Consider the following 27,156-nt stretch of genomic DNA (forward strand, 5'->3'; position numbering starts at 1 on the left):
AGGGTGTTTCCTTTTAAAGGAGGTTTCCAAGTTCTGTTTTCAATAGAGCTGGTCTGCTTTTAATCAACTTTCCTCAGAAACCTGGGGCCAAATTCAGCCCTCTTATAAACAGGCCCAAGTAGAATTGGGTTATGCTTGCTTACACCAACACTAAAATCTGCCTCAAATCTAGGTCTGAGCTGTTTTTCTTACAACCTTTATAAAGACTAGAAGAGAACTAAGTTTACAATGTCTCACATAGATGACTTTAATATCTGAATAAGGCTAGGTCTGGGATAAAATAGCAGAGTTGCAGTTTCTTCAGTTAAAATAGCAAACAGTGGTACTACTGGTAAAATAAACCCATTCGCTATACTAGTTTGATGCAAGTCATCATAACTTGCTATATGCCTGTAATCAAAGTTTCAGGCACTCCTTTAAATTAGAAAACATGTACATGTGAGAGGAGGGCTAAGGCTGGCAAAAAAGTTGTCTTTAAGGTTTTGTTTCAGAAGTCACTTGGATACAGAATACCTAAATGTAAATGCTGTGTCCTATTACTAAATCTGTAAATGTCTACTTTCTGCTTCCCTCTTTAGAGGGAGAATATTTTACCCATTTTTCCTTCATTCTTCTGTGCCTCTTGAAAACAATAATTCCAAGTGTCCTTTCTTTAAAAAACAAACAAAACAAAACAAACACCTCTTGGATTGGGGTGGGGGGGACGACAGTGTTAGATCACAAGCCATTGCATTTGGACAGAAGAGTTTCCAGATGATTGGAGCCATTGAACACTATTTGGAAGGAGAAAAGTAGTACCTATTACCAAGAGAAATTGCCTTTTTCAAAATATAGACTGATAGATTCTATCAGGTGTTTATATAATTGCATTCACTCTGGATTCTGACACTTTCAAACTGACTCACTGATTTTTGTGGAAGGAATGCAAGTCTAAATGCATGTGGTGTATTTACTGTTTTTAAAAAGTGATGTCCTATTCAAATTAAATTGATCTATTGTAGACAAATGCAACTAAAGCAGGCTTCTACGTTGTTTGGCCACTACCTCCACAAAACCTTGCCATACCTTATTTCAGAATGAGCCTGATGCTGTAATTTGTCACATGAATGCCACCTATTTCTGAAGATATTTGTATAGCTTGGTACTAAAGTGGAATGGCTAGTCATTGCCCCTCTAATAATTCTGTGGATCAATTTAGCACCCAGGAACGTGAGGGAGAAATGGCCAGAAAGAGCTAAATCTACTCTAAGCAAGTACTGTTCAAGCTTTGCCACTCACCTTGGCCAAGGCAGCTCAGTCCTGATCTGCACTACCTTAGCTCTTCCAGGACTGATCCCTGCTGAAGTAAAATTATTGGAAGTCAGACTTGGCTTCGTTTCCTGCTTCTGCCACAGCCTTGGCCAAACTGCTTAACATGTCTCAATTCCCCTCCCTGACGAAAATATTTCCTCATCTTCAAAGGATGTCAAAAACTAACTTGAGTCCAGATTGACCCTTCTGCATGTCAGAAGAGGTGTGGGATGTGTAAGGGGCCTTCCCTTCCTTCTCTCTACCTGCACCAAATAGTCACTAATCTCTCTCTCATTACTCTTAAACCATAAGGCCTCCAAATTGTATTGGCCAAGCATATCCACCACAGTGAAATCCTGGCCCATGAGTGGGGATCCTAGGTGCTACAGTAATACAAATAATACATGCAACCTCTATCCCTGCTGCTGTTACCCTTCTCTCCCCCCCCTCCACCCCCATTTATGTTTTGAGGTGGGAGGTTGTGCTGGGAGTGGGACAATGGGGCTCCAATTCTTATTGGGGCCTCTGAGGACTGAGAGATACAACTGGAAGAGTCCTATGCCCTGCCCTTCTTTCTTCATGCAGTCTGGTTTGCAAATTCTCCAACAGGGATGGAGGGAGATGGATCTGTAGGACCCTGCCTCACATTTCCTGCATCAGCCCATGGAGCTGGCTGATCATAGCGAGAGAGGGGAATAGTCTGCCTCATCCTAAACTATGATGCAGTCTGCACAGTCCCACTCTGTACTTCCTGAGGCCTAATACTTCTGACCTCCCATCAGGGGAAATACAGAGCTGTCCTAGCTAACACTGGCCATGCTATAACTTACTCTGCTTGACCCTTAATGTTTGTAAAGTTCTGGAAGGTGATTAAAGGAAGCAAAATATTGCTACACTGTGGCTTTGCCATTGCAATAGGCAGATAAATTAGAATTCCAAAGGTAAGTATAATGGGTTTCAAGAATGAACTGTAATATTGTATTCTCTCTAGGCTAGTGTTAATTATACACTAAAGCATACAGGAGTACAACCTATTGACTCAATGAGATTTATTGGCCTTCTCTTTGGGCTTGTTTCTCATACAATCACAACTTAGAATGTAGTATTTTTTTCTCTCCTATTGATGCTACTTCTCTGGTGTATTACAAGAGGCAAATACTTTGAACTCCATGTCTAAAATAATTGCCACAGATTGTATTGTGCCACTAGGACACTAGTACATGTAGGAAAACAAACTTTAGACTGAACATAAACTTGTCTTGCTTAAAAATCAAATGTTCAGTCCACACTTTAATTCATGCTGTCCAGCTGTGATAAGAGATGTTGTAAAATGAAACTTATAATTTCTATGAATATTTGCTTATATAAATACTCCAGATCTGCTTATTTACCTTGTTTATCCATAAGTTCAAGTGCTTTCCTTGTTTTTATTAGCTTATCAGGGTAGCTGACCAGGAATAAAGTTTGCCTTTCCAGGTCTGTCTAGACAATTGAACCACTAATCTAGTCTAGTGCTGGACTGTTTAGTGTGATTTCAGTCAATCATGTTTTCCATGACAGTACTATACACTTATTAATCCTTACCTAATATACAGGCATTGCCTATTGGGTCTGTTTAACACAAGCAATGAATTCTTGATCTCATTAGCTATTGGTGCCTATTTTTCACACTACTGATAAATCCAGGAAAGGCACTTCAAAAAAATTAATCCAGCTACTGACAAGAGGCCACTGGACTAACTCCATTGCTGAAAAGGTGATTCCAGTGGGAGGTTGAGAGTGATCAGCACCTTGGTTTTGGTGCCGGACTATGAATTTAGGTGCCTAATTAGGCACCTAAAGTTTTCAAACTTTGGCCTTGCTGAACAACTACTGCATAAGTCATAAACCTCTTATTGGTGTGCATGTCTTCACTGTGGGAAAGGGAGCAGATAAAGGACTGAGCAGTATTAACAATCTTTCTTTGTACAGCAAATGTTGGACACTAGTCTGGCATGCCAAAAGGAATCAGAATGATCATGGGCATGGCCCTGAGAAATGCAGCATGCACTCAACTCCCACTGAACTCAATAGGAGTCACGGGTACCCAGCATCCTGCGGGATTATGCTTTACCTCAGTACCTCACCAGGGGTAGATCAGTACCTCACCAGGGGCTCCCAGTGAAGTAAATGGGAGTCTGTGTGGTAACTTCAACAGGAACAAGACCAAGCCCCCTAAACAATGTGCTGCTTATGACCTGATAACCTTATTTTCCCAACAAGGCAATGCCCCGCCCCCTTTTGTGAGGCAGCATCACACCTAACTGGATCACATGCCTAGTGCAGGGGGAAAACAGTGGCTAGGCAAGTGATGCCACCCCCTTGCCTCTAAGAGTAAATGAAGCATATGGAGCCATAGCTCCATACTGGTCAGTGGCGGTGACTGGATGCAAAGGCAGGGCCGGCTCCAGGTTTCTTGCTGCCCCAAACTTCATTCTTCAGCAGCGGGTCCTTCGCTCCCAGAGAGACTGAGGAACCCACTACCAAAGACCCGGACGTGCTGCCCCTTTCCATTGGTCACTGCAAGCACCTGCTTCCTTTGCTGGTGGAGCCAGCTGTGAGCAAAGGGTAGGGGGAGGCTCTCCATGCAAGAGTGAAGACTGAAGAAATCTATTCTCAAAGGGGTATGTCTGAGGCACAATGCCTCTAGTGCTGTAGAGTTGTGGTATGCCCCATTGCTCAGATGTTGCATTAATGCACTGTCTAGCCCTTAACTTTAAATGTGTTAAGATAATGGTACAGCATGTACTCAATAGGCTGGTTTATGCAGTTGCCTATGTAGTGTACTAGACTACCTGAGTGCTGGGGCCATGCCAATATTTCTTGTGCCTATAACAGGAGCTGTCGAACAACAACACATCAAGGTAACCCCTCCTTATTGTGCAATACATCAACCTGAAGAGTTGCTGTCTGCATGATAAACTTGCCTTGCGGATCTTAGCAGACAAAACAACTAGTGCTGTTTCTGGCAGTACTTTCAAGCCCTTTATCACTGGAGCTTTAGATTAGATTTGTTCAGACCACAAGATCATGACTACTAACAGGCTTTGAATCCATTTTGAGCCAATTTGTATAATACTGGAAAGTACTTGGGTGTTTACTTGGACATTAACCTCAGTAAGGGTGGAGGAATTGCTCTCTGAGGGCTCTGTGCTGGCTATCGTCAGTACATCTGTTCGGCACTGAGAGGTCTCAGAGTTCAGCCTGTTCGTGAGCCATACCCAGTCTTCACCTCCCCTTACTATAAGTACACTTGTCCCAAGTTTAGGTAAGTGTTTCCCATGATCTGTCTCCTTCCTCAGTGTGCTAAACAGTCTGAGATCAAAAAACACTGATTATTGTGTGTGGCTTTAGGGTCTTATTTAGAAGAGCTTCGAGGGAGAATGTGAGCACATGCAATGATGTGAGAAAATAGCTTTCACACCCCTCCTCGCACATTAAGTGTAAGTGACACTAATAGTGAAAAATGAGACTAACATCAATGTGAACTTTTGTTTAAGGATTCTGCCAGTCATGCTCAGATTAATGCCTTACTCTGCAAGTAGTTAGAGTTCAGTATACTTAAAGAATTGGGCCCTGACTAAGGAATTCACCCCTGGAGCAATAGAAAGGCAGCTTGAACCATTGTCATCCCTGTTGTGAGTGGACATAGAAAACTTAAAGGATTAGTCTCTTGCCAAATTTACTCCTGGGAATTTACTGTCTCACCTAGATACTACACTTCATCAAGTACAATGTCAAAAACAAACACTAAAAGCAATCGTGGTCACTAGTTTCCCCTCTACATCTTAGCACTATAGAAGAACAAGGCAAAGTTCTGTCTTTTGGGGATAGTCTAACAAACTTGCCTCTAAATGGAATGGTCCAGATTCTCTGCTGGTATAATGACTTCATTGGAGGTATTCTGATTTCAGCCAGTTAAGAATCTGGTCCATCATTGCTATTTCTCTAAAGTGTTTCCTTGGCTGGAAAAATACTGAGTCTAGTCTACCACCCACTCTGTATGAATCTAAGAATTTCCTTTGCACTTGATGCCCTTTTAAATACCAAAAAAATTAACCACGCAGTCGAGAGAAGAAGCTAAAATAAAACCCCTAAAATACACTGTATCTAAGTATCAGAGTAGCAGCCATGTTAGTCTGTATCCACAAAAAGAACAAGAGTACTTGTGGCACCTTAGAGACTAACAAATTTATTAGAGCATAAGCTTTCGTGGACTACAGCCCACTTCTTCAGATGCATACAGAGTGGAATAAATATTGAGGATAGATGGATAGATAGAGATAGATATATATACACACACACACACGTACAGAGAGCATAAACAGGTGGGAGTTGCTCTGTTGTATGTATGCTCTCTGTATGTGTGTGTGTGTATATATATCTCCTCAATATTTATTCCACTCTGTATGCATCCAAAGAAGTGGGCTGTAGTCCACAAAAGCTTATGCTCTAATAAATTTGTTAGTCTCTAAGGTGCCACAAGTACTCTTGTATCTAAGTAGCTTGTTTTTCCTTCCATGCAGTTTGTGGACACACTGATCACTTATTTTTAAAGGGGTTATGAATTTCTGCAAACACTCTTCACTTCTGATCTGTTAAATGATACCTCATCTTGCACTGCTGCTATTTGTAAGTATGCTTGTACACAGGTTGAGTCAGAAAATCAGACAGTTCATGAGCATTTGTTTTACATTATCTTTCTGTTAGTCTTTGCCAGTCTTGTTTGGGGGCAGGGGAGGTGGTTTGTAATCCAAACACTTAAAGATGCATAAAGTGGGGGAACTAAGAAGCTCCGTTTCTGGGCAGGAAGTACTGCTGACTATGCAACATCTAATACAGACAAAGTCTCATAATGTGACCAGCCCCTTCACAGGGATGCAAATGAAGAGTGACTGAAACCTCCCTCCATTCTCATGAAAGAGAAGAGCACACATGCAATCTTCTGAATATAGAGGGCCCACTGCATCACTAGCCATCTAAAGTGGGTAGGGGAGGAGGTGGAGCCACTGGCCAGCAGAGATGACTGGCTGTGCAGGGGAAAATGCAGCACAACCCTGAACTAGTGCATCAGGCATGCACTCTGCCCCTAAGTATCTGGAAGCTTTGGAGTGTGTTCTGCTTCCCCAAGGCACGATGCCTCCTGATACTCTGAATGGGATAGTGCAACTGCACAGGATTGTGTCTGGAAGGCAACAGAGAAACCAAACATAAGTGGCTACTTACGGTCTCTGTACTTCTGGGGACCCTGCAGTGCAGAGAAATCTCTGTACCTCATGGGTTGGCCCAATCTCCACCTAGGGTTATGGTACCAGACAGGGCCGGTTCCAGGTACCAGCTTATCAAGCAGGTGCTTGGGGCGGCCACTTCGGAGAGGGGCAGCACGTCCAGCTGTTCAGCGGCAATTTGGCTGACAGTCCCTCCCTGCTGCTGGGAGCAAAGGACCTCCTGCTGAATTGCTGCCGCAGATTGCGATCACTATTGTGATCGCAGCTGTTTGTTGTTTGGCTGCTTGGGGCGGCCAAAACCCTGGAGCCAGCCCTGGTACCAGAGGAGAGACAAACTGTCAGATACTGTAAGGTGTAAAGTGTGTCTAAAGGAGCCGTGTCTTAGCTAGAAGAGCCTCTTAAGTGTTAAGCCCATCCCTGCACATTATCCTGACACTGTGTTTTTTCTCTTTTCTTCCCTGTTCTGCTTTAGGTCTAGATTAGCACAAGGCTGGATTTGAGCTGGTTCATACTCCTAGTACCATGAGGAGCAGTGCTGTCCTACTGTTGAAAGTTATGAAACAAAAGTACCCTAGGGAAGTTAGATATATGATGCTCTTATCTCTGAGACATGGAATTAGCTATTAGCTATGGCAATTAAACAAGTGGGGGCAAGGAGCCATGGGAGGTATTTTCTGCTGTTTGACTGATAACCTGAGTCTACATTTGCCTAAGAATAAAGACACATTGTTTTCCTTAAGGAAAACGACCATCTGTTTTACAGCTTTAAATCAAAGCAAATTGTCATGTGGAAAGGCTGAACTGCATAATCCAAGAAGTACACCACTCGTTTATATTGACAGCTCGAGATAAGAGTTAATTGAATCTCCAATATACTAAATCTGGTCTGGTTTTTATTATATTTGCTTGAGCTGAGTAGGTGTGTAACCGTGATACACAATAGGGGAGTTCAAAAAGGTTCCACTGCAAATGAGGCTGGTGTTGGCAAAGCGGCTGTGTTGCCTAGGAAGCAAATGAGAAGGTGAAACCTATTTCATCTCAGCTATCCTCATGTGCTGGAAAAAAATGTGCAAAGCACTTATTTATCTTCTGTATATGAGGGACTGATTGACATAGTAGGGTCCACTCTGCAGCCTCACCTGTTGCAGCAGAGAAGTGCACACTAACAGGTGCTGCTGAGTGTTTAACCCTTGAGTGCAACATAGTACCATGTAGGCCCCCAGGGCTGTCTGTGTTCCAGCTAACAGTGCTGTGGCCCAGAGGGCAGCCAGTCTGGAGTCTCTAGAGCACGGTGGCCCTAACCTGGCACACACCCCTATGCCTTTATGCCCTTCTAGAGTAAAAGGGGCTAGAGCAGGTGTAAGGGTCTCCATCTTTTACATATGAATTGGTCAATCAAATATGTTCCAGTACATAATGGCGCAGAAAAAGGATTGCAAACTGCTAGGAGTTTTAACAAAGGAATAATATGGAGCTGGCAGAGTTCATAAAGTCAACAGACTGGTGGTAGCTGCATTTACACTTTTTAAAATCACTTGCTAAATCCACATTCTATAAAGCATTTAATACCAGATCCAAATCCCACTGAAGTCAGAGGCTAACTTCAGGTGAGCTTTAGATCAGGACCATAAAGCAGTATTTTATTTGGACAAGTCTGCTGTCCCATAAACACTTTTAAACAGAACAAGGTTAAGTGAAATATCAAATGTATCTCACTACTTCTTTCAGCTGCCGCTGGATGTTCCTGACTCTGTTAATGCCTTGACAGGGTACTTTTAGACCTTTTAACTGGCTGATATTTGGACCCCCCCAAAAAACATCTGGCTTCAAAGCTCCCCCACCTTTCCCCCCCCCCCCCCCCCATAGGTCTGAGTGTCATAACTCTTCTAAATGGGTTTTATTTAATCCTTTGTTTGCCTTTTAAATAAACAGAAGCATAGACTTTTTTGTTTAGACTTAAATTCTATCAAACTTTCGAATCTCTGTAGTTGCAAACTGTACATGTCTTGATTAAACTCCCTAGTCCCTATTTAATGCACTGTTCCAAAACAGATAATGTCCTCATTGGCTTCCTGCCTGACCCACAATACTTGGGGTCCCAAAAAGATTATGGGCTGGGGGTAGGGTTGCCAACGTTCTAATCACACAACTGAACACCCTAGCCCCGTCCCTTTCCCAAGGCCACACCCCCTACTCCCCTCACTACATTCCCTCTCCCTCAGTGGCTTGCTCTTTTCTCTTCTTCCCTCCCCCCCAACTCACTTTCACTGGGCTGGGGCAGGAGGTTGGGGTGCAGGAGGGGGTAAGGGGTCTGGCTGTAGATTTGGGGTGGGGCTGGGGATGAGGGATTTGGGGTGCAGGTGGGTGCTCCAGGCTGGGGGATGAGGCCAAGAGATTCAGAATGTGGGAGGGGGTTGCACATTGAAACACAGAGCTGGGGTGCAAGAGGAGTACAGGCTCTGGGCTTGGGGGGTGCAGGCTCTAGGGTGGGGCAGGGGATGAGGAATTCAGGGGGTTGGGGCCTAGGCTTACCTCCAGCAGCTCCTGGTCAGCAGCACAGCATGGGGGCCAAGGCAGGATTCCTGCCTGTCCTGACTCCGCGCTGCATCCCAGAAGTAGCCAACAGCAGGTCTGACTCCGAGGCGGAGGTGCAGCAGGCAGCTCTGCATGTTACTCTTGCCCTCAGGCACTGCCCCCACAGCTCTCTATTGGCTGAGAACTGCAGCCAGTGGGCGTGTGGAGCTGGTGCACAGGGCAGGGGCAGCACTTGGAGCCCCATGGGCTCCCACCCCTCCCACCCAGGGGCGGCTCTGTTTTTTTGCCGCCCCAAGCACGGCAGGCAGGTGGTTTTCGGCCTGCGGGAGGTCCGCTGGTAACGCAGATTCGGCAGCATGCCTGCGGGAGGTTCACCGGTCCAGCGGCTAGCGGCCGCCGAATTGCTGCCGAAGCCACAGGACTGGCAGACCTCCCACAGGCATTCCGCCAAACTGCTGCCCTCACAGCGACTGGCAGGCTGCCCCCTGCGGCTTGCTGCCTCAGGCACATGCTTGGTGCCTGGAGCCGCCCCTGCTCCCACCTAGGAGCTGGATCTGCTGGCCACTTCCAGGGCGCAGCGCAGAGCCAGGACAGGTAGGGACTAGCCTGCCTTAGCGTTGCAGCACTGCCCACCAGACTTTTAATGGCCCAGTCAGTGGTGCTGACCAGAGCTGCCAGGATCCCTTTTAGATCAGTTTTTTACCTGGACGCCTGGCCACCCTAGCCGGTGGTGACTTTTGAAGAATGTGGAGAAGTGGGGGCCAATGACCATTTCAAGGCATGTCTTGTGAATCCTCAGGACTGAGGATCTAGTTCTTCAAGGACTTGTAGCGTTTTTTTTCCTAGCTGTGGTGCATCATGAGTTATGATGCATAGATTTACAGTCTAATCTCAGCTGTGTTCTTTGCTTGTAGCCAGTTTGTGCTATTCTACTGCCCTGTCAGCTATTTTGTCTGGTTTGCATCCTGAAGGCTCATTAACAAGACAGTAAACTACTATCTGGTGGGGCAAGTCAGGTAAAAAGTATTTATAAACACGTTGAGTCTTAAAGTAGAGGCTAGGCGGAAACGGTTGCTTTAAACCTCTGAACTTCAGCATGTTAGATCTAGACCTAATCTGAATTTTGCAGCTCAGACTCGTACAAGGGCCAAAGATGATTTATAAAGGAGGTATGAAAGCATTTACTGGGACCAAGTGTCATCAAGCTATGTTTGTGTGTGACTAATTCACTTAATTCCTTGCATTTGCTCTCGAAGCACTCTGCAAATGCTGACTTCATTGAACAGAAGAGGAAACTGACACTAGCTGAGTCACTTGGCAAGGGCACATGGCTCTGTGCAGACTTGCTAGCTAGATTTTTTTTTTTTTTTTTTTTTTTTTTTTTAAGCCATCTTCCCTGAAGATGCTGTGCACAATGGGCACGCTCTAGCCTGGGCCTGAGCAGGACTTCCCCTGCAGCTCTGGGCTGCAGTTCTGGCCTGGGCAATGGAACTGAGAGCAGGGAACCTCTCACCTGTCTGGGGGAGAGTGCTTTATTTTTGCAGCCTTAATGTTCTTGTGTTTGTATAAAAATGGATCCTAGCGTAGTTGTAATGATTGATTATTTAGAAGGGAATATGGATGTTGAACTACTAATGGGAGCTGTCCCTATAAGAACAGACAATCAGTTTAAGACTGAGAGCGATGTGTGAGATGTTTTGTCTGTGTAAACTCCAGAAAGGTCAGAACTTGATTTAGTGTATATCTTTCCAGCAAGCCAGGCAACACTACCATTTACAAGAGACTGGATGCAATGAGGCTTCAATGCTTTTACTTGTAGGTCACTAGTCTCAATCCTGTCCAGTTCAGCAGGGTTTAAATACTGCTACTATCTAAAGGAAGTTTGGACCTTGTATGAAATTAGTTTAAACCAGTTCCCATGTCACTTATTCTAGTACAAAGCATGGTAGTGAGGCTAAGCACTTCTGCATGGGGACTGTCCCTTACTGTGTGTTTTGTTTGGTTTGTTTGTTTTTGGTGGGGAGAAGGGATCCATTCAGGATTTAAAAAATTAACAGTTGGCAAAACTGATTTTGTGGCCGAGGAACTGTCTATCTGAGATGGGAGTCTGGGAAGGTTTGTAACCCTATTCAGAATTCCACAGTATCATTTCTCCATAGTTCTTTCCTTTTTGACATTACTTCATTCTTGGCTCCTGTCAGACATTTCATTCTTTAAATTCAGAAAGTCCGATTTGATAAATCTGAAGTGCAGACACACACACATATATATTTTTAAACATTATTGGCTGCTTTTGCTCAACAAATGAGCTCATACTTGCCCCTTCTTCCCATTTTGAGACTAGCATTTTTGTCACTGCCTTCCCTGAACAGCCATGGACTCCCCTATCTAAACTTAGTCTGTCGTCATTCTTGAATGAACAGCCTAAAGTGGAGCATGATCACAACACTATTTTTTTTTCTCTCCCCTCTCCTTTTCCTCCCTTGGGCATTTATCTATTCCCCCCCCCATGTTTCCCCTTCACCATGGAAACCATCTGCAAAGCAAAACATGAGATGTGGAAACTTAAGTCTCTGAACAGGGAACAAGGAAGTCAGTCCGGAGTATACTGTGTAATCTGAATAGCATGGGGGAGCATGGATTTTGTTCAGATAATTGGCTCCTGCCCTCAATCAGCAGTGAGGTGACCTCCCTAGTTAACCTCCTGTCTGGGGGTCCCTAGTCTGTTATCCAAACATCCAAATCTCTTCTGGCCCCGCCAGCATGAGACACAAGGTATGTCTACACTGCAATTAGACGCCTGCAGCTGGTCTTTGCCTAGGGTTACCATACATCCGGTTTTTCCCGGACATGTCCGGCTTTTTGGTAATCAAACCCCCGTCCGGGGGGAATTGCCAAAAAGCCAAACATGTCCAGGAAAATGCCGTCCGGGCACTTCCCCTCCCGCAGCTGCTCTGCTCCTCCCCAGCCACCGGCCGGGCACTTCCCCTCCCGGGCTCCAGCGGCGCAGGGTCCGGAGGCATGGGGGCTGCCTGAAGCCAGTAGCGCTCAGGCAACTCGGCTCTTAAACAGAGCCGAGCACTACAGGCTTCGGGCAGCCCCCATGCCGCCGGAGCCCAGGAGGTGAAGTGCCCAGCCGGGCGCGCGGGGGCCCGAGGTCTGGGGGCTGCCCGGCAAACTGTGAAGCCAGTAGCGCTCGGGCAGCCATTTTCGCGTGGCTGGGACTGGGAGGGAGGAGGGGGCGGGGCTGGGGGTGGGAAATGGGCGGGGCCAGGGCCCCGTGGAGGGTCCTGTCTTCTTTTTTTTTTTTTTTTTTTTTTTTTTAACTTGTTAAATATGGTAACTCTATCTTTGCCAGCTAACTCGGGCAGCTGGGCTGTTTTAATTGCAGTGTAGCTATTCAGGCTCAGGCTGCAGCCCGAACTCCGGGATCCTCTCACCTCACAGGGTCCAGCCTGAGCCTCAGTATCTACACTGCAATTAAACAACCCCTTAGCCCAAGGGCTGCAAGTCAGTCATCTGTCACAGGCCAGCCAAGGGTTTTTAATTGCACTGTATACATACCCATGGGGGATGAAGAAGGGATTTGGATAATGCAGAGGTTGGGATAACAGGGTTTTGGATAAACAGGAGTATGCTGTATATCAATAAAATGACCAGTAGTAGTAAATCATCACCGTGTGTCTCAATCTTTCACTGCTTTTCTCTATTATCCAGCAACAGAAGTGAATGGATGCTGAGGACTTGTTTCCATATTCCTGATTATCTCCATGTGTGGACACTCCATTATTCCAGAATAAAAATGCTTTATTCTGAATTAATTTGGAATCCACTATTTTGGTCCACTTTTGGATTAGAGTGCTATATTCTGGAATAGTTTGGTTCTAGAATAAGTGTGTCTACACATCGAGATGATCAGGAATAGCTTCCCAGAGACAAGCTCTTAGAACTACTTGAAATGAGAATAGTCCTGCAGGGTGCTGATGACCCTCTGCTCCCATTCATTTCTATTGCTTGAAGAGAAGGTGCTCTGTCTAAATATGAATGTATAACAAATACCAAAACTTGCCTTTCATTTGGTAACTTCAATAAATTAAAATCCCTCTCTCTAGACTTGTAGAGGGAGCAAGGTGAAGAGTGTGTGGTTACTTCTTTGCAATTTCTTTTGAACAACCAGAATGGTGAAGCCTCAACATGGGAGAAGCAAATGCAGGGAGAGGGCCCAAATGAGGGGTTGGATTTTTCTTAAAATCCAGTCTTTGTGTTAAAAGGGGTATTAGTTTTCATCCAGTGATCATTAAGATTCATATGTATATGTATGTGTGTATATAACTAAATTGCTGTAGTGTCTCTGGCCTCACATTTCCCCCCCCTATTTGAATAATTGTCCCTATATCTAAATAATTCTTCTCACCCAGACACTTTTTCCTGGAAGTTTATTTCCCATGGTTAAGGCCAAAGATTATCTTAATTCAGCTGTTTGCGTCCCATGAAACTCAGATTCATAGACTCAAAAGCCAGATAGGAGCACTATGATCCTGTAGTCTGACCTACTGAGTAGCACAGGCCATAGAACTTTCCCCAAATTATTCCTAGAACTGATCTTACAAAATCATCCAATCTCCATTTTAAAACTGTCAGTGATGGAGACTCCTCCACAACACTTGGTAAATTGTTCCAATGGTTAATTACTGTTTTTTAAAAAACTATGCCTTATTTCTAGTCTGAATTTGTCAAGCTCAACTCCACCATTAGATCAGATTATATCTTTGCTCTGCTAGATTGAAGAGTCCATTATTAAATGTGTTCCCCTCCTAGGTACTTCAAATTACCCTTTAATATTTAGGTAAAAACATAATAAGCTCAGTCATTCACTCAGTCTTGAGTTGGTTTGTACATGGTATGCAAGTTGTGTGATAAGTTTGGTGAAACTTAACTCATTGATAACCTCTCAGCAAGACTCAGTCTGAGATCCGTTCTTCTCACATTCAGATGCATCTCAAACAGCCCCCTAAATGGAAAATGTAAGTGGTAATTCAATATCCTGTGCTAAAACTAAATGTAAAACATACTCCTTTAACCACAGGCTCTAAACATCTGTTTAGATTGTGCTGCATTTTAATCACCTGTCCATTAAATAAATGGCCTAGAAGGGAAGGAGTCTGAAGTTTTTGCTTTGATAAGAAATTTTCCAGTTGTACTGATTAGTGAGCCCAATTTCTTGGCCACCAGAGGTTTTATTTCAATGTTGTCTCAATGGTTTATAATGTGTGGTGGAGGTACTATAAGCTAGCACCCAGCTAGTCAATAAAAGAGGTCTCTCTCCCTTTTCATCTATGTTCAAGACCAGAACTTTTTCAGCTGTCTTGCTTAACCATGAGTACTCAGTTGCCCAATGATTTATTGATCTGGAGACCTCAAACAACATAAGGCATAGTTGTAAAGGCATCAACATGCTTGAGAAGCAATACACAATGGAAGAACTCAAGATCAAGAGGTGTGTGTGTATACTTAAGAAAAAATCCCAAAACATTTTCTCTTTTCCAGATGTCTGTAAGCCAGCAGCAATCAGGAAGAGGGGTGCCTTGTCTGCGATGCAGAGGGATGTGTACAGGCTTTGAGCCACATTCTTGGAGGTAATCAATCTACTGCTGGATGGGCTCTTTAAAAATCTCTCTTGGGGCTTTGTCTATATTCAGGCTTCACTGACTCTCAATGTAGATGCAAATTGATAAATGATTGTGTTGGAGGAGGAAGGGAAATGCATAGCTTGTGCAAACTCAGTGCTGGGGAGGCCACTAGGGGACTAGAGCCAGCATGAAGGTTCCATCCTTAGGATATGTCTACAGTGCAATCTTAGCTCATGCACCTACATATGACTTTTGTCTAAACCTGCTACGGCGCACATAACCCTCAAGCATGTGCCTCTTTGTGCTTTGAACCTGTTTTTGCTTGCATGTCTGGGGGTCTGGGTTGAAGCTGTTACCTCAGACTGGAACCTGCCCATTTTGCAGTGAGGACACAGGAAAGGTCACTTGAATATTGATAGTCCTCCACGAGTCTCCCTGAGAGACAGGCATATTCCTTCACAATTGACAGAATTGATAGAAGAAAAATCTGAGTGTCTGAACACAAAGAACCATGGGAAATGCCCCCAGATACATATTATGTCGTCACAGTTTTGCACTTAATGCATATAGGGCTTTGCTGAATGCTTATAGTGGGTTAGGCTAACCCAAGTGCTCAGACCTGGGTGCCAATCACCCAGGCTAACTGCGCAGTGTAGACATAACCCTCAGTCTCTCCACCTTGACTCGTCGTCGTGATCCTCCTCCCTATACAGCCCCACCCAAAATTTAAAGGAACAAGCAAAATTGTGGACTTAACATGATGTTTGGAGACTATTATCCTGTTCATTATACCATGATGGTATATCTCCTCTCCACCACTTCTTTGTCTTCTCTTTACCCTGTAAGTTCTCCAGGGTACGGACCATCTCTCACACAACTTGTCTAGTGCCTAGCACAGAGGGAATCAGATGCCCTAAGTGAGATCAGAGTGTTACTGTAATCCTGGTAATAATGAGGCACAGGGCATTTGCACAAAGGCTCTGGGATCTAAGGGGAACCACCAGGCTTGGAGACGGGCTATAAGATGAGTTGGGGGGAAGAGTGGAGAGGGAAGGGAATTTTTTTAAGATTACCTCCTGCCAGAACCCTGTACCAGAAGTGGCACTTGGATCTTCAGTGAATGAGGAATGGCACAAACCATACAAGCTAGCCGACAAAAATATCCCTTCTACGTTGCCATCCCATAGAAATGTGTAATAGGATCAAGGAGGGGAAAACTAAGCCAAAGAATAGCCCCATGCCTTCTTTCTTAGACCAGAATCCGTACTATTGGGTTTTACCAAAGAAAGCCAAATGGTATCAACACTTCACTACTGAAATACTCCTGGATTCTCTCACCTCCCTGCCCCCCTCCTTCATTTGCTTCTCAATGTTCTTCAGCTTTTCAAAGTTCTCATGTACAGCAGCCAGGCTAATAGTGTCTGGTGTTTTATCCCTGTATGCCTACAATTATAAGGGTTAGAGAACATTTCCATCAGAAAAGCCAGTTTGTGTTCATGACACTTGCTCCTACTTCAGTTGGGTGGCAGGAGGCAATTTCAGCAGGATGCACAAGTGATTACAGGTCATGCTTCAAAAACTACTCAGCTCTGTTCCACCATAGCTGTGTATAACAAAAGTAACCTTTTTTGCACAATTTAAATTCTACAAATTCAGAATAAAAAATATTCAGGACTGGACTCCTCTCTTCAGCTAGCCTGTGTAAACTATCAGTGGCCCAGGGTGGTTAGCTACCCTTTCATTCTATCCAGAAAACCCTTTTGACAAATAGCCCAAGATGAAGAATTGCATAGTCACTTCTGTACTCTGTATTTCTTTAACTATGTTCACAGTACTAGTCAAAATGTCTCTTCTCCACACAACCCCCCCACACACAAAACAAGAAAAGGGTCAAGAGTGGGAGTGTCACAGATCCACAGGCCTGGTGCTCTCAAACCGCTCTGGAACAGTCCCTGGGAGGACCCCTTTAGTGTGTTTACCCTGTTAGAGTCACGCTTTACCACCTCCTGGGACTGAACTTCAGAGCTGTCCTCACTCCTGCTTCACTCCATGAGCTCCCCCCAGTGAGTGCACCTGAATTGGACACTTGGGGAAGACTTGCACAACCAAAGGGAGCAATGCACTCCTGACTCCGGAGTGGCTCAGCCAGCTTGGTAGAAACAGAAGGGTTTATTAGATGTCTGGAACACAGCATAGAAAGTCCTTACTTTAATGTAAACAGAAAAGTACAGCAAAGTCCATCTGGATCAGCCCAGAGCCCTCCTCCAACCCCTCTCCTTCCAGCAGCCCCACACTTAACACCAAGGAGCTCTTCCTTACTCATTTGCTTTTGTTCCTAGGCAAACATTGTCACTTGGCCCTCTGTTCTCCAGCTAGTCAAACCTGGCTAGCTTCCTGCAGAGGGTCGGCCCCTTTGGTCATTATTTGCTAGGTACCACATGGCCAGGTAATTGTCTGGGCCCAGACAGACAGTAAGGAGTCAGTCACATCTAGGGCCTAGTCTTCACTTACCGGCTGGTCCGGCGGCACGCCATCGATGTTCTGGGATCGATTTATCGCGTCTGGTTAAGACGCGATAAATCGATCCCGGAAGTGCTCACAGTCGGCGCCAGTACTCCAGCTCGCTGAGAGGAGTACGCGGCGTCGACGGGGGGAGACTTCCGGCCGCGTCCGGACCGCGGTAAGTTCGGACTAAGGTACTTCGAATTCAGCTACGTTATTAACGTAGCTGAATTTGCGTACCTTAGTCCGAAGTCCGGACTAAGTGGGGACCAGCCCTCGGTCTCTGCAAAGACTAAACCTTTTCCCCCTGCCTAGTTAACCCATGCAGCATGTAGGGAAAACTGCAGCCCACACATTCTTCATACAAAGTACTATGAAATATTCCCTCTGTCACAGGGAGCAACCCAAATTTTTCAACTGTCAAGACTTTCAGGCTCTTTTTATTGAAAACCCTGAAATTTACATGGAAAATGTTAAAAGAAAATCTTGTCATAGCAAGCGTTTTCTGAGGAAGATTCACATATTTTTTTTTTCATCAGCTCTAGACTCTGCTGCTGTAATCCCAGCTCCTGATTGGCAGGGGGTGGGGAGGCATGATCTGGACATCCCTGTGACTTGGCTGTCTCCACATGGTAGAATACCCCCTTGAGGTCATGAGCAGCTGGCACAACTTAAATCACCCTTGAGACTGCAGTAAGTTGTGGGGGAGCCATGATCGAGGGAGGATTAAAAAGGGTCTCTAAGACACTTTTGCCAAGGTAGCCCTCCAGAGCAGCACTAGGAGGTGATTGGCTGTGTAGAACAAAAATGAACTAACCAGATCTAAAGCTAGAGTGCATCTTTCAATTAAATGATATCTTCCTTGTGGGGAACTGACTATTCCCTTTAATAGGCACTCTTGTATAGTGTGACTTTTTAAAAAGTGGAATGAAGCAGTTTGTTTACATCTCTAATGTGCAGATGTGGCTCTAACCTAGAACCTTTTTTAAGGGTGATATTTGGATGAAGGTTACAGAGAAGCTGAAAGCATACTAGTGATACATCATCTCGTACAAATAAAAACATATGTTCAGCTTCACTTATATTATGGCTTCATTGGAGCCAGGACACTAGCAGCTGTGATGTGCTTACCTGCAGTTAATAGAATGGATTGTAATAGAAAATCTGTAAGAATATACTGGCTGGCTAGAGACCTGCACAACAAAGGAAAATACAAAAAATTAGCCTGCTAAACATCTATCTGGATCTCCCAAACTGCACCAAATGCTCTGCCAACACATTGCAGGTGACATACTGAGGTGCGAGGATTATTTTTGACCCCATAATGTATTAATCTAGATTACACTTCTGCATATGTTAACCATTTCTTTCCCTTTCTCTAGCAACCCTCATGCTAGAGCAGGGGTAGGCAACCTATGGCACATGTGCCAAAAGCGGCACGCGAGCTGATTTTTTTTCTTCCAGTGGCACTCTCACTGCCTGGGTCCTGGCCACCAGTCCGGGGGGCTCTGCATTTTAATTTAATTTTAAATAAAGTAAATGAGAAGCTTCACCTACAACAATAGTTTAGTTATATATTCTAGACTTGTAGAAAGAGACCTTCTAAAAAGGTTAAAATGTATGACTGGTACGTGAAACCTTAAATTAGAGTGAATAAATGAAGACTCGGCACACCACTTCTGAAACGTTGCTGACCCCTGTGCTAGAGAATCCTAGTGTATCACAACGAGGAGAAACAATAATACACTTAGTACATGCAATAACCTATATGCACTAACCTGAATCCGAGCATTTTGCCATAGGCTGTAAAATTAGGGATTTTATAGGGACAGTCCTGATTTTTGGGTCTCTTTTTCTTTTATAGGCTCCTATTTTACCCCCCCCCCCCCCCCACACACACACACACCCTGTCCTGATTTTTCACACTTGCTGTCTGGTCACCCTATGTAAAATGAATTAAAATATAGCCCTCTTTTGTATAGAGTAAATGTCTTTCAGGTCACTTGACCTAAGCACCTTGCATCCAAACTATACATCTAATGCCACTAGAAAAAGTGAAAACTAAGGGAAACCATGCAGAAAACTTAAACCTGAATCTTCCAACAAAGGAAACCAATTCCTATTTTTCAACCAACTTCACCCATGAGTGTGGGAGACAGTTTTCACAGGAGCACAGACGTCACTATGCGGCTTATCTTTGCAGGAGCCAGCTCAGATCTTGCAGCAGTCTGAACTGAATGTGAAACTTGCATGCAAAAATAAAATCCTAAAAACTAATCAAGCTATTTCTTTTACAGGCCGGGGAGCAGGAGAGGAGTTTCTATCTAAAATACTTAGGAGGCACTTAAATACAGTAGTAATGGCAGTGGGGGTGTTTGTTAGATCAGTGCCATTTTAGCAGTTCTGTCCATCTGCTCTGTGTGCCCTTGATGTAACTGCAGCTGTACAATTTTAATATTATCCACTACCCGTGAGCCAGGCAATTTACAAACTCTAATATCCCTCCCGTAGATGGGGAAAAGCTGGGCCAAGGAGCTAAGGGTTGTGAAGTAGCACTGTCTGAACCAGTCAAACTCTAGAACCCACCATGTAAGTGCAGGTTCAAATGGAGGGGAAACGAGTTTGCGCTTCTATTCCACCAGTTCTTCTTTTTGTCTTAAAATAGATTTTTAAAAAGTGCAATGTGTAATAGAATTTCTTGGCAGGGATTAGAACAGGCTGTAAATCCTACAGTACAGCCTAATACAGTTTGTATAATTCTGGGAATTTAGTAAATGAAACTGAATATTCACTTTGGGGGGGGTGGAAGTGAATATAAATGAGGGTGCTCTCTTTGTGCTACTGTTTTTTCTTTGGCATCAGCCAGTTGCAAAACAGCAGACATGTACTTGATGCTATTCAATGGCACAGCAGGAACAGGGCTTGGTGCCAAAGTAATTATACTCTGTTTAGACTTTAGCCACCTGATGCTCTGCATATGGGCTTATATACTGTAATGCAAATCCTGTGTGTGTTACACAGGCTTGGAACCCAGTGTACAACGATTTGAAAAATGCTTTTCAAACAAAACCCATGCTGTCTGTCCTTGCTCACTTTCAAAACTCTCTGAGGCACCAGCCAACAGGATAATGCCAAATGTCCATAGTAAATATTCCACACACGGCCTCATTGCTATCAAGGACAAAAGTGACACACACGGCTAGTGTGTCTGGGGAAAGTGAAAATAAAAAGCTTTGGGTTTGCAGGATGTTAATGTCACTCACCATGCTCATCAACAGGTTAAAATATCTACCTTAGCAATGGTTCTCCTAAGCCTATTTTTTGGCTGAATTGAGATTTATCTCAAAAGGATGTCTAATATCAGAAACTTCTTGTTTCTAGATATCCCATTTTTCAGTATTTTTTCTGAAAAACAAACTGTAGGCAACATCTAGTAGATCTCTTCTGTTTTGAGGACAGCTCGAGCAGCACAGATGTTAACTACTGAACGTCTGTATTCCTCCTCTTATGCTGAATAATACCAAAGTGTTGTACAGTTGCAAACCAGAAAGAAACAATGACTAAAAATTAGAAGGAAACTTCTGTCCAGCAGATGAACAAGAATTATGATTTGAGTCTATATCATGCTTGTGAAAATACACAATTGTTTTGTTCAAAATTTTAGAACTTAACACTCCATTGTGGTGTTTGCTAATTTGCTTTTTAAATTATGTATTTAAGTACTGGACAGTTCCATATTTGTTGTACATATGGAATCTCTGTATTACTTAGGTATTACAGATTTACAGAATGTGGTATGTAATGTCACGTTATACAACTGTGGGTTCCTGATTTCCACACCTAAGCTGCGTGAAAATCTCTGCCTTCAAAGTTCAGTTACTACTTGTTTTATGACTTGCCAACTACAGAGGAGAATTAGGAATGATTAATTTGATTCACATCAAATTCCCCTGATGTCATTAAAGTTATACTAAAAATGAATTTGGCCCTTTGCTTTTAAAACTCTATATTTTGACTATCAAGAAACAGCAGTATGGCTTTATCATCTTTCTATCTTTTGGTTATAATTCTGACTACAAAAACACTGAATGAACAATGAACTATACATTTCAATAATGGAGGCCAGTGTTTTACTATTGAAAACTGTGTGGTACTGCCATGAAATTAATAATCTCTTTGAACATCCCTTAGAAATTCATGGAAACTAGCTACTCAGTCACAACAGGATAGAAGGCATAGTTGATCAGTGTGTGTTGCTGCTCCTCTGACCAGGGACAACAGTAAGGCACTTTAGTTCTTTATATTCCATACCACTGCAAATTCCTTTAAGGTATATCATGCCATCTTCCCAAATATAGTTTGCATCGCAAAGCCCTTTTTGTCTTCTGTCACGATCCAGTTTAATATTTGACCTTTAAAGTTACTAAAGTTCAGCACTGAGCCTTCAAAAGAGCACATGCCTACCAAGGTCCAGCTTGTATCAAAAGGATGATCTCACTTGTCCCCCACAGGAAAATATGCAAGTCATGCAAATGTAGCCAGGAGGATCACAGCTTGAGCTCTGACGCAGAAGATGATCGGAAAATTGGCCGCTTGTTGTCTGACTCCAAGTATTCTACGCTCACTGCCCGGGTGAAAGGTGGCGATGGTGTTCGCATCTACAAAAGGAACCGCATGATCATCACTAATCCTATTGTGTCTCGGAAAGATCCAACGTTTGACACGATAACTTATGAGTGGGCTCCACCAGGACTGACCCAGAAGCTGGTAAGGATTTGCCAGTTGAGGAATATGTTCTCCATTGAGTAACAAATTCCCTGTTGGAAACATTGCCATTAAAGTATTAAAACCTATGGTTTCTCTTGGGGTTAAAGTTCAAGCAATGGTTAGTGTATTGTGAAAACCACAAGTGCAGAAATAACTTCAGTAGGTTCAGGCTGCAACAATAAGTGGTGGCTTGTGGTAGGCTTGTTTCTTTGTTTTTTCAGGGATCCATATGAGGAGCTAGGTTCACTTACATTAATGTTTCTCCTGGAAATGTATTTTACGAATGTAAAGTCTACCACATTAAGATAGTGAATGCCCAGTAAAATCATTACTGAGTGGACAACCTATCTCTGCTGTACATCTGGTTACACTAAATCTGTGCATCCCACACAAGTATTAAGTTGGAAAAACAGGCTTATGTTTCTCAGCTTTCTTCAGGATGGTCATAAGGAAGATGGCATGTTTCAGTTTGTTCCCAAGCTAACCAATTGGGATGCTAATCTTCTATGAATAGATGCCTTGGGTGCTTGCTGTGTTGGTCTGACTCTCCTGAAAATCTAAATGTAGGACCTATTGAAATTCTGGTATGCTTACATGAAGGTGGTTTAATGTGACCTATTTCAAGGCTCTGGGTTTTTTCAGCTAACCTTTAAACTGTACTTGACTCCGTTTTTCAAAAAACAAGGCCACTATATTAAAGCTGTAAGGACCAATGCAGCATCTACGTCTGATGCCTTATTTGCAAATTTCCTGTATGAGTCTCATTAAAAACGAGCCATAGTCTCAACAGTAGATGTGAAATCTCCTTTTAAAGAGCAGTTTATTTTTTCTTGACCCTTTGAGGCCATCAATAGTGTGGGCTTAATTTGAGGTGCAGTATCTCTCTTCACTAAACAGAAGCAGTCAGTGGTCATTTCCTGATATGTAAATCATAAACTGGTCCTAAATCTCTCTAGAATGAAGCATTACTTCCTCTTTAATTCTCTGTTGTATAGGCCTCTGGATTAGCTTTCCTAAACTACTTCTGCACAGAGCCAAACTACAACAGCCATTGTAAAAACGGTGATTACTTTGTGGTTTAAGCTGTAATAGTTTTGGGAGCTTGCTTTAGGTCTCAAAGTAAGACACTGATGTAAGTGATAACTGGCTAATAAGAATTATGCATGGAAGTTCCACATTTTTGCCACTTACAAATATGTAGGAAGAGACAAGTTAATACCATCCCTTAAAGGCAGACTTCAAAGTTGAGGAAGATGCTTCTTTATAGTACCAACAGAACACTAGACAGCATACAGATAAGAGACCAGGTCCCTGCCCTAAAGTCTGCAGTTTCAGACTAAGACCATAATAAACACTTCCTCAGACTAAATTCCTCGTTTGCTTACTCGTGTGAACAATCCTACTGAATGCAGTGTTCTTGCTTGTGTAAAGACTAGCACTTAATAATGCTAACCCAGTCTCATGACAATAAATGATGACTTACATCTGTTTAACAGTTTGCCCCTCTAACCATTGTTACCCTTACCCTTCTGCAAATGACTGGAAGTGCAATCATCCCTGTCCAATTGAAATCAACTGCATCTCCCAGAATGATCAAGCGCCAGACTTAAATTTTATTAGAATATTTAAAAAATAAATGATACAGAAAATTTGAAGCGTCAGTTATTGGTCATTGGGGGCAACATACAGAGTATAGGTGTATGTTGGTGTTTTGGGGCTGGGCAGCACACATAGTATATACAGACTGCAATGTCCCCAATGAGGGTGGGTAACCGGTGGGTGGGATCAGGAAACAGTTGATAAGCGGTGAGGGTCTATCACCCATACGGGAAGTAGAGACAGTCATGGGTATAAGTAAGCGGGCTGGGTAATGGGGATGGGGTGACCCTCACGTGGTGGGATTCAGTTAGATTTGGTGGGTTCAGGGCTCAGGGGATAGAGTCCAGCGGGGGGGGGGTGCACTAGGTCTCCCCAGCTCACTCTCAGTATTGGCGGTGGCCGGTGATGTGCTCGATGTACAGAAAAGCTTTCTCTTCCTTCCTGTCTTGTCCTGAACCTCTTGGATCCAGAAGTCTTGTCAGAACAGGCTTTTTTTATAGAATTCCAGTATCTCCTACTTCCAGCTGGCTTGGAATAGTGAGAAACTAGGCCTCTCAATTACATCAGTACTTCCAGTCTCTGGAAGCAAGTGCTGATGCATGAAAATAGGGGTAGTGAGCTACAGAAGTTACATGAGGGACAAGTTGAGGAGTTTGGCTAAGAGAGGCATCACTTATACTGGCAAATATCCTACAGAGGCTCTGCATGACCTTCTAATGTTACAGGGTAGAGCGACTGACTTAATACTTATGTTTAAAAGTTCATTGTCACTCTAAAGGAATGAGGATAGGATTGTCTGAGCACCTGTTTTAGAAATACAGGCGCAAATAAAATCTTAATCATCCATAGATTGTCAGCTCAAAAGCGGGTACAGAGACTAGGGTTTACAATAGACTAACCATTGTCTGGAATACCAAAATTTCTATAAGGTACTGAATGGTTCAGGGTTCAGATTAAAAATAGGGTGAAATCCTGGCCTCATTAGGGAAGGTCTACACTGGAATAAGACCCACCTCATGGCTCTGGCTGGCCCATGTCAGCTGACTTGGGCTGCAGCCTGTACTATTGCTGTGTAGACGTTTGGGCCTGGGCTGCAGCCTGAGCTCTGAGATCCCGTGAAGTGGGAGGGTCTCAGAATCTGGGGTCCAGACAGAGCCCAAACGTCTACACAGCAATAGTACAGCCCTACAGCCTGATCCTGAGTCAGCTCACCAGCCCAGCTGAAGATATTTAATTGCTGTGTGGACATACCCATTATAGCCAATGGGAGTTTCGCTATTGAGTTGAGTGAGATTTCACCCATTTTGTACAGCCGATTGTTTCTGGTTTCCCACAAGCAAGTTTTAAACATTCAGCTTCACTTACATATGTAGCTAGTAACAAAACTAGGTTGCTGCTGTGTCCATGCAGAGAGCATGCTATACTGTAATATTTGCCCTAAGCTATTAAGGATGCTATGTAGCCGTTCTGTTTAAGTAGCACACTCAAGATATGTAATGTGAATTGAGATTGATTGATAGATAATACATGAGGGCAAGTTGAAATACAGGAGTTGGTATAAATTCAGGGCAAGTAAGAAGGGGCATAACCTAGTTAGTGACTGGTCAGTCAGCATCCAGTAGTATACAGGTCATTGCTGCTTGTTAAAGTGTCTTGTGTGCTTCAGTTCTTCTAAAAAATGTTTACTCTAGCTGGTCCTTTAGTAGCTTGAAATCTTTGCACATGGACTTTATTTTTATGGAACCGAAATGTTTTTGATATCCACTATACATAAACAGAACTTCATGTATTCTGAAGTACAAAGGCCATCCATCCATAAATATCATGGTCACCCTTTAGCAAGTGTAACTATTTTAACAACTATGAAGGTATTCAATACCTGCTTTCTCTGAGAACCAACTATTGCTGAACTCTTCAGGCTTACGTGGCTAGCATGGCAAATGTTTGTAAGTGCCATCTTCCTCTTACCCCCTTCCTTCCTAAAAGGCAAAGGGAATATAAAGAGAAATATCTGTACACAGGTGCCACTGAAACAAACTTTGAGACTGAATGGCTGGACTGTAACTTATTTTTCCTTAAGTGTCACAAGTCAGTAGCTAGGAGCCCTACTGTTATCTGGTGTCCAGTTGTATTTATTTCATAGGGAAACCACTGAAATGACCCCTGTCACATCAGTACTAAAGCTGAGATGCTTCTTACAGCTAAATACAGTCTCTAGAGTAGACCCAATCAGCTGTTTAACTCAAAAACAAAATTAAGTTTTATGAGTATTTGAGCCAAAAGGGGGTTCTTCACCATCTGAATGGGTAGCTTGTTTGCTTTAAAATCCAATCAGATCACACATTCTTTTCTATGCCCACTATTTGGACTTGGTATATAATGCAATTATGGGAACAAATGAAAACCTTTTAAAAATATTTTGGAAGTAAGCTAACCAATAGAAGGACTTTTAGGGGAATTTGAGTGCTCAAATTGCTTTGAGCTATGTGCTCTGGTATTTCAACATCATACAACCCCTCTTTCTTCCCCCTCCGCCGCCCCCTCCCCCCCCCCCCCCCACACACACACACACACACACACACTTACTTCTGAGGGTGTCTTTTCCTCTTCAAATTTAAGCTATGAAGATTTTTTTAGGCTGCTCCAAAAATTCTCTACCCTTACTTCTAAATCCTTCTTTGGAGCATAGAAAAGTTGCAGGATTCATCAAATCAGGGAGGCATACATGGTATTTATTTCTTAACTAAACTGTCTTCCCTGTTTGGGGAAAAACAGAGGTTATTGTTCACTAGAATCATGCAACTATGTAATCACATTTTTCAATTAAAAATAGAGCACTGTGTTGTAATAGGAGGCCAAGAATCCATCTTATTTGACTGTCTGGCTATTTAATCAAGCAGCTACTACTTGTGGCGTGTGTTTTCTCTTTTCTTAAAGAACAAATACAGCTGGAATGTTTGTTTAACCAATGTTTGTCTTTCACAGGTCCCAGGGGAGATAGGAAGCTTGCTTAGGGATCCAGAGAACAATAATGGCAGTTCTCCAAACTAACATGAATTTTTAAGTACACTGCCCAGTTCAGATTTACCAGAAATCCAAATTTCACCATGATGAAGGCTGGCTATTGAATAGTGCTGCTTGGACTGCACAGCACTGGGGGAGGGTTATTTTCTATTCATGGAATTAAAATGATTCATTTAGTTTAGGTCTTTACTTAACTCTCTTAATTCATAGCCATATTGCCCTTTATGGTTCTGAATCTACCACATGCCTATTGGTAATCATGTGTCAACCATAGGGTTACCATATCTAATAAATAAAAAAAGAGGAGCCTCCATGGGCCCTGGCCCTGCCCATTTCCCCACCCCTAGCCCTGCCCCAACTCCGCTCCTTCCCTGCCCTAACTCCGCCCCCTCCTCTCTCCCACTCCCAGCCATGCGGAAAGGGCTGCCCGAGCGCTACCGGCTTCACGGTTTGCCGGGCAGCCTCCAGACCCTGCGCCCCCAACCGGCGCTTCCCCAGCGCAGCTGGAGCCCGGGAGGGGAAGCGCCCAGCCGGGGGCGCAG

At 43.6% G+C, this 27,156-nt stretch overlaps 1 protein-coding gene across 2 annotated transcripts in view; it reads left to right on the plus strand.

Moving 5' to 3' along the window:
• Positions 1-27,156, plus strand: part of LMCD1 (LIM and cysteine rich domains 1) — a 67,344-nt gene that overhangs the window by 20,378 nt on the left and 19,810 nt on the right. Inside the window, exons 2-3 of one of the 2 annotated variants that reach the window (XM_034776452.1) lie at positions 14,640-14,728; positions 21,736-21,991. In XM_034776452.1, the coding sequence (XP_034632343.1) occupies positions 14,640-14,728; positions 21,736-21,991 (345 nt within the window). The remainder of the gene's footprint in view (positions 1-14,639; positions 14,729-21,735; positions 21,992-27,156) is intronic. The other variant, XM_034776453.1, reaches the window with a different exon arrangement.

The sequence above is a fragment of the Trachemys scripta genome, chromosome 7 (genome assembly GCF_013100865.1).
Source record: "Trachemys scripta elegans isolate TJP31775 chromosome 7, CAS_Tse_1.0, whole genome shotgun sequence".
Classification (NCBI taxonomy): Eukaryota; Metazoa; Chordata; order Testudines; family Emydidae; genus Trachemys; species Trachemys scripta.